At 41.1% G+C, this 8,794-nt stretch overlaps 1 protein-coding gene across 2 annotated transcripts in view; it reads left to right on the forward strand.

The window, feature by feature from the left end:
• The window catches only part of LOC124023289 (tetraspanin-11-like), a 47,606-nt gene extending 42,630 nt beyond the window's left edge, over window positions 1-4,976 (forward strand). For both annotated transcript variants that reach the window (XM_046337794.1, XM_046337793.1), the window contains exon 8: window positions 4,103-4,976. In XM_046337794.1, the coding sequence (XP_046193750.1) occupies window positions 4,103-4,162 (60 nt within the window). In that variant the 3' untranslated portion in view covers window positions 4,163-4,976. The remainder of the gene's footprint in view (window positions 1-4,102) is intronic.
• The last annotated feature ends 3,818 nt before the right edge of the window (window positions 4,977-8,794 follow it).

Below are 8,794 nucleotides of genomic sequence, written 5' to 3' on the forward strand. Positions count from 1 at the left end.
TCCTCTCTGTCTTTAATAACTGAAATAGTCATAGTATGTGTCAACTGTTCCTCTCTGTCTTTAATAACTGAAATAGTCATAGTCTGTGTCAACTGTTCCTCTCTGTCTTTAATAACTGAAATAGTCATAGTCTGTGTCAACTGTTCCTCTCTGTCTTTAATAACTGAAATAGTCATAGTCTCTGTGTCAACTGTTCCTCTCTGTCTTTAATAACTGAAATAGTCATAGTCTGTGTCAACTGTTCCTCTCTGTCTTTAATAACTGAAATAGTCATAGTCTGTGTCAACTGTTCCTCTCTGTCTTTAATAACTGAAATATTCATAGTCTGTGTCAACTGTTCCTCTCTGTCTTTAATAACTGAAATAGTCATAGTCTGTGTCAACTGTTCCTCTCTGTCTTTAATAACTGAAATAGTCATAGTCTGTGTCAACTGTTCCTCTCTGTCTTTAATATCTGAAATAGTCATAGTCTGTGTCAACTGTTCCTCTCTGTCTTTAGTAACTGAAATAGTCATAGTATGTGTCAAATGATCCTCTCTGTCTTTAATAACTGAAATAGTCATAGTCTCTGTGTCAACTGTTCCTCTCTGTCTTTAATAACTGAAATAGTAATAGTCTCTGTGTCAACTGTTCCTCTCTGTCTTTAATAACTGAAATAGTAATAGTCTCTGTGTCAACTGTTCATCTCTGTCTTTAATAACTGAAATAGTCATAGTCTCTGTGTCAACTGTTCCTCTCTGTCTTTAATAACTGAAATAGTCATAGTCTGTGTCAACTGTTCCTCTCTGTCTTTAATAACTGAAATAGTCATAGTCTGTGTCAACTGTTCCTCTCTGTCTTTAATAACTGAAATAGTCATAGTCTCTGTGTCAACTGTTCCTCTCTGTCTTTAATAACTGAAATAGTAATAGTCTCTGTGTCAACTGTTCCTCTCTGTCTTTAATAACTGAAATAGTAATAGTCTCTGTGTCAACTGTTCCTCTCTGTCTTTAATAACTGAAATAGTCATAGTCTGTGTCAACTGTTCCTCTCTGTCTTTAATAACTGAAATAGTCATCGTCTCTGTGTCAACTGTTCCTCTCTGTCTTTAATAACTGAAATAGTAATAGTCTCTGTGTCAACTGTTCCTCTCTGTCTTTAATAACTGAAATAGTAATAGTCTCTGTGTCAACTGTTCCTCTCTGTCTTTAATAACTGAAATAGTCATAGTCTCTGTGTCAACTGTTCCTCTCTGTCTTTAATAACTGAAATAGTCATCGTCTCTGTGTCAACTGTTCCTCTCTGTCTTTAATAACTGAAATAGTCATAGTCTCTGTACCTTTGTTCTTAGTTTGGTTGTAATTACGCTAATCAATTTAGTCTCTATCCTCTTTCAGTGTTCCCCTATACTTTGTCTAATATAGGTCACTAACCCCTCTGTGTGTCTATGTGTGTGTATCTCTATGTATGTCTGTATGTATGCATGTGTGTGTTTACGTTTGTGTCTATGTATGTCTGTATGTGTGTGTATTTCTTTGTGTGTGTGTGTGCGTATGTCTGTGTGTGTTTGTGACCTCTATAGCTGGCCGGGGGCCATGTTGACGGCCTGCTTTATCTATCTGCTGTATAAAGAAGAGGAGGAGGACTTCTCTGCCGTGTGATTGGCTAAGCCTCTGTCTGGTCACACTCAGTGGGGACGGGACAAGGTTGGAGGGCATTGTGGGAAATGTGTTCTGTGTGTGTCTATGTGTTCATTTTTTTGATTGTGTCTTTTGTGTAGATATGTGTTGTCTGCATGTTTGTGTGTTTGCGCACTCGTGCGTGTGTGTGTGTGTGCGAGTGTGTGCATGCGGGTGTCTGTGTGTGCGCGCGTGCGCGTGTGTGTCTCTGTTTGTATGTGAGTGTGTGTGTGAAGAAGACAAAGAGACAGTTGATCACAGATCATGCATGCTATATTGCTGGCCTATGCTTTATTCTCGGTACCGCCGAGCAACGCCCACCCCAATAGGGACACCATGCTGACCGATACATGCATGTTGACCTTTGACCTTTGCATGGCTGAAAGGGCTTGACAACATTATCCACAATCCAAGGACAAACAAACAGTTCACTGAAGTGCTCCCACAGACTAGACTATGAGATTAATGCCCACAAATAAACGCGAATGACAGCTGTGCTGGACCAGATTTGAAAGAAACCCTTACAATACATTTCTCATCATCTGAAATTGGGTAATAATAAGAAAAGAGGACACTGCTAAATGTAATCTTCATGATTTCTTTCTTCATAGTTTCTTATGATTGCAGCACATTTGATAACTTATTTCTTGTCAGTGTCTTCACCTGCCACATGGAAACTACTTTCTATATATTCCTTGTCATTCCAAATGCTAAACTAACGAGCAGAAAGGAAGTTTAGCACATTCTGTCCTCCATCCTCTGTCTCCTTCTCCTTGCTTCTGTCTCTTCATCCTTCCTTGCTTCCTCCCTCCCCCTGGCTGCTCCTACCTCCTTCTCCTTCCTCCGTTTCCTCCTTGATCCCCTGTCTCCTTGTCCCTCCTCCTCCTCCTCCGTCTCTTCCTTCTCCAGCTCCCTCCATCTCTCTGTGAGTTGTGAGTTTCATTCTCTACCTCCTCACTCTGTCATCTGAATTCTTAGTGGTGCTGGCAGGGTTAGAGGCATCATAAAACCGCCCTGAGTGCCGAGCCGCCAAGGCCTTCTTTGACGAATCTCCTCCCCATGTTGTGACCCCGGTCGATAATACCCTCAGACAGGAGAAGACTTGCAGGAGGGCCGTTGATTGAATCTCAGCCCTCCTCTGTTTGTCGTTTGTCATCTGTCACACACACACACACACACACACACACACACACACACACACACACACACACACACACACACACACACACACACACACACACACACACACACACACACACACACACACACACACACACACACACACACGTCCAGCGAATGTGCCTCATCTAAGTCCTAACCTCTCAGCCTTTTCCCTGTGTATTACTGTAACTCTGCTGTTGTCTCACAGATCAATGAGACCTTTCATATCCCCTATCCCTTAATAGTGATGACGTGGGATGATCTTGTTAGAAATAAGGACAGTTTAATGCTTTTGGCAGAGTGAAAGCACAAGTGTGTGTGTGTGTGTTGCTATGTTGTGTGCGTCAAGGTCTGTTGTATCCTTCCATTTCTTCTCTACCTTAATCTCATCTTATTGATGTCGGCTCCTTCATCCAAACAAGCGCCAACTGAAGCTCTCTGACCGTCCTGCCGTTAGCTGAACATGACTTATTGTTCTCAGATCAACCAAAGTACCTACACAGGTCTGTCGTATCCCAGCATCACTTCACTTCTTTCTTTTTCCTACACACAAAGTATTCATAGGATCTTAAAGCAGTCCAACTCACAAGTGGAGCTTTGTGCTTTATAGAATGTACTTTATAGAATACTTAAGGAGAAGAAACATCAAGTGGAGCTTTGTGCTTTATAGAATGTACTTTATAGAATACTTAAGGAGAAGAAACATCAAGTGGGAGAATTGGGAGTGCACTAGGCAAAATGTTTTGCATCACAAACCTCCAAAATGCCACACTCCTTGTGTCCATAGACTCCTTTCTAAGTATGTACATATGTTACATTCATAATTTGTTAGATCTTATTATTTTAAATGCCTCACAGAAAATGACAAAAACATCATAAAACATTATTCACTTTGTAAAACATCAATTTAATTGTACCCAATATTTTCCTCAGTTTACTCATGTGATTTTTAGTAGATTAATTATTAATGGATTATAACACTACATTATGGTTTTGAGAACATTGGCAGGGCTTCAGAGAAAAATGTCCTTTGAAAAATGGAAGTTGCTAAATGAATGTTTGTTCACAGATTATCTCTCTCCAACAACAGTCATAGTGGGAGCTTTATAACATTCACCACAGGCCCAATTACACAACTGCTGCTGGCTGCTCGGCACTCCTGTTCCCATAGTAACCACACACTTCCTCACCCCTAACCCACTCTCCTCATGCTATCCCACTATGCTACCATGACGACTCACCTTTTCCCTTGATTGACCTTCACAGTAATTGTGTGTGTTTCAGATCTGTGGGATGGTGTTCACATGCTGCTTACACAGAAGGATTAAGTTGGATCCTTACTGAACCCTACCGTCAAGCCCCCCCAACACCATCCTGCCTTATGGGCCAGGGAGCAACGATGCCTGCTGAACACTCACCCTTGACCTCTAACCCCTCCTAACCTCTGAACCTTATGATCCAACCCTGCCTGGACCTTCCTGGATCCTTCTGCACCTCTCCTTTAGCATGGATGCATGCACAGCCCCCCCCCCCCTCTCTCAAAGACAAGGCCAATGAAGAAGAGATGATTTGGTATTATGGTATTGTTCTTTTCTGTAGTAAACCTACTGCTGTTTATTTAAGGTAGTTTTTACTGTATGTTGTCAATACAGTCAAATCCTTACTGTAGATTTCACAACATTCCACACAACTGGAAGGCAACCCGAAGTGGTTGTGACTGAGAATCAAGTGTACTGTACACACTCTCATGGTGTTGCTGCTTACGAAGGGTTATTCAGTTAGTGCTATATCCAGTGTGTCACGGATGTGGCCCACAACGTGCCTCTGTCATTGTTTTATCATGTATTCTTTGATAGCAATGTTACACCAATTGAATGGTTCACCACAAAGGGAATCCCATGGTCATCGATGTTTGATCTACGTCACAAAGAAAACAATCATGAGTTGATTGATATCCACAGAATAATCAAGCAGATTTGGGGAAAACCTGTACTTGATATGAATGAAAATAGCACTAAACGCTGCTAATAGTAACTGTAACGGTTTTCTAGGTGTGGTGAAGGAGAGTCGGACCAAAACGCAGCGTGTAGATTGCGATCCATGTTTAATGAACAAAAAAAACGTAACACGAATCTAAAACACAAACACTACAAAACAAAGAACGTAACGAAAACCGAAACAGCCTATACTAGTGAAAACTAACATAGACAGGAACAAGGACACTAAGGACAATCACCCACGACAAACTCAAAGAATATGGCTGCCTAAATATGGTTCCCAATCAGAGACAACGATAAACACCTGCCTCTGATTGAGAACCACTCCAGACAGCCATAGACTTTGCTAGATCACCCCACTAGCTACAATCCCAATATATACACACCAAAACCCCAAGACAGAACACACCACAATACAAAAACCCCATGCCACACCCTGGCCTGACCCAATACATGAAGATAAACACAAAATGCTTCGACCAGGGCGTGACAGTAACGTTGCAGCATTTCTGTATGTGTTGCCTCTGTAGTTTGACTAACAAATCTGGTCCTGTGTTGTATGCTATGCTAAAGGTGTTGATGTCAACGAAATCGCCTTTCTTGCAGTACCATATAAACCTACCACTCATCTTTCAATACCAGGACCAATTGACTTGTTTTACGACCACTTTTATTATGCTGGAGAAACATGTTGTCATTTACCACTGATACAGGGTCAGATCTTTCTCTGTCACGCTACTGGTTAAGATTAGGATTCAGGGGTTATGGTTGACTCCTCTCCTCTGGTGTGGGTTAGTATCCCCATCCAGTGGTAGATATTGGTATATACTCCTGTGCAGTGCTCCTGTAGTATTCTGTGTAAGGTTGCAACATTTGGAGAACTTTCAATAAATTCCCTGGTTTCCAGAAATCCTGTTTGGGGGATTCCAGATTGTCTGCTTATTCCTCCAGATTCCAGGATTCCTCCAACCGAGATTTCAGGAAAACCAGGGAATATCTTGAACGTTGGCAAAATTTTGCAACTCTATTTCTGTCTGATCGGTTGTGGAGCAGCCAGGCAGCCTTGCATCGACTACTGCTTCTAAAGACTAACTACATTCCTCTGAAGGCAGGAGATATATTTACATTTTATTGTTTACTACGACTTAGAAAATGTCTGACACGTTTCCACAAGAGAGCTTTCAGTGGCTTGACTATTGTCAAGGACACATTCAAATAGTATCGGTTGCCCATTACCAAGATAGGACATGGGTCTTTGTTGTTTAGGAGTGCTGGTAAGTCAGCTGACCAATTCCAGTTGATACAATGACAACAATCCTTTGTCAAAGTTGTATGGATGTTTAGCTGTTTTCCAAGAGATGAAGACACGTATACAGATGGTATTTTCTCTATTCCTCCTAGTGACCAACAGAGAGCTGTTCTTGTTATTCATGTATTTTTCTAATCGAAATGGGTCAAAATATGATATAACATTATAGCAAGTATAATATAAAATATATAATAAAACATATATGATCTGGGCTCTTTCTATACTGTAGACTGTAGTAATCAAAGTATGCCTTTGTCTGTTTAACAACAATGTCATAATAGCTTTTGAATTGATGTTGATGGTAGTCTTTAACCGGATAAACTTGATTTGTGTTTCCTACATCATTCAGTGGTTTGGTATTATTATTCCCTGCCGTTGTCTTTGCATCAAGGTCTTGAATGTTTTGTTACAGTATATGACTATTGCTACTTTAAGACATCATAAAATGTTGATATTTATACTCTGAGATATGAAGAAGGTTACACGTGCACAGACCATGTTTGAAAGAAGTGCATATGGATGGACACATTCATCTTCAGCGACATGTAGTCTATCTTTTAAGAGTGTTGCAGAGTAAACTAATCTGTCAATGTGCCCTTGAACAAGAAACTTTACCCCAATTACTCCTGTAAGTCTCTCTGGATAAGAGCGTCTGCTAAATGACTCAAATGGAAGTGTTTGTCAAAGCTGATGTGACAATGGTATTGGGATGCAGTGTATGACTAATATGATGATATAAATGGTTTCTAAACCTTACTCAATAAATAGAATACTATATTACTGAATATATTACTGTTTATAAGATTATTTATTAATGTTGTGGAAGATTGTGGTTGGGTTGAATCATCTAGTTGTGGTGGATATATTGTATGTTATGGTGATATGTTGTCACTAGGTGGAGACAAAGTTGTGCCCCTGACAAGCATTTGAAGGTAATCATCCCAGGATGTTTTGTCTTCCTCAGTTCCTGTATGGATTTATCAGTTAGTTAGAAAATGTTCATGTTTATTACCACTTCTGTTCACAGGTTATTTTTCACAGGACAAAAGTACATCCTTCAAATCCAAACTTAAAAGCCATGATCATTGTTATATATATTATATTCACCTATTCTCCTAACCTCGTACAACCATAGCTCAGAGGTAATCAGTCTGGTAATACAAGGCTACTATTCTCCTAACCTTGTACAACCATAGCTCAGAGGTAATCAGTCTGGTAATACAAGGCTACTATTCTCCTAACCCTGTACAACCATAGCTCAGAGGTAATCAGTCTGGTAATACAAGGCTACTATTCTCCTAACCTTGTACAACCATAGCTCAGAGGTAATCAGTTTGGTAATACAAGGCTACTATTCTCCTAACCCTGTACAACCATAGCTCAGAGGTAATCAGTCTGGTAATACAAGGCTACTATTCTCCTAACCTCGTACAACCATAGCTCAGAGGTAATCAGTTTGGTAATACAAGGCTACTATTCTCCTAACCCTGTACAACCATAGCTCAGAGGTAATCAGTCTGGTAATACAAGGCTACTATTCTCCTAACCTCGTACAACCATAGCTCAGAGGTAATCAGTCTGGTAATACAAGGCTACGATTCTCCATCAATCTGACAGTATTGATGCTTCACTATGCTTGCTGACTGTATTTGCACTTATGCCAACTAAATACCCTCAACTCAATACACCGTTATGTATACATACAAGAGTGCTGTGGCCATAGCAGGATTCATCTGTAGGTTAATGGTATTACCATATGACTGTGGATGTGTCCCAATATTCTTTAATAGCTCCCTTGCCTCATTTGGTTTCTTTCACAACCACTGATCTGACATGACATGTTAAATGAGTGCATTGTAACGCAGTGTGATCCAATGCTTTAATATCTCAGTAAGGGAAGGACGCAAGGAGAGGAAGACATTTTAGAGTGTTGGGAGACAGTCCAAGACATCAGTCGGTTAGGGAAGGAGATGAGGAGGGGGAGCCAGTTTAGAGTGTTGGGAGACAGTCCAAGACATCAGTCGGTTAGGGAAGGAGATGAGGAGGGGGAGCCAGTTTAGAGTGTTGGGAGACAGTCCAAGACATCAGTCGGTTAGGGAAGGAGATGAGGAGGTGGAGCCAGTTTAGAGTGTTGGGAGACAGTCCAAGACATCAGTCGGTTAGGGAAGGAGATGAGGAGGTGGAGCCAGTTTAGAGTGTTGGGAGACAGTCCAAGACATCAGTCGGTTAGGGAAGGAGATGAGGAGGTGGAGCCAGTTTAGAGTGTTGGGAGACAGTCCAAGACATCAGTCGGTTAGGGAAGGAGATGAGGAGGGGGAGCCAGTTTAGAGTGTTGGGAGAGTCCAAGACATCAGTCGGTTAGGGAAGGAGATGAGGAGGGGGAGCCAGTTTAGAGTGTTGGGACATAGTCCAAGACATGGGGCCGGGGGAGTCTGTCAGTCTGTCAGTACTTCCATCTCCATCAGCAAACAGAGGATGGCTCCTATTTCCACAGCATGTCACACACACCCTGGAGAGAGGGTGTACATGCATGCATACACACCTACTGTAAACACATAAACACACACACACTGATAGAGCTTACAAACACACAGACACACCCACATGAAAAAAACATTCAGTTTTACTATACAGTATTTACTATAGAATAATACAGAATACTACAGTTTA

This window comes from Oncorhynchus gorbuscha, unplaced genomic scaffold (assembly GCF_021184085.1).
Source record: "Oncorhynchus gorbuscha isolate QuinsamMale2020 ecotype Even-year unplaced genomic scaffold, OgorEven_v1.0 Un_scaffold_1569, whole genome shotgun sequence".
Lineage (NCBI taxonomy): Eukaryota > Metazoa > Chordata > Actinopteri > Salmoniformes > Salmonidae > Oncorhynchus > Oncorhynchus gorbuscha.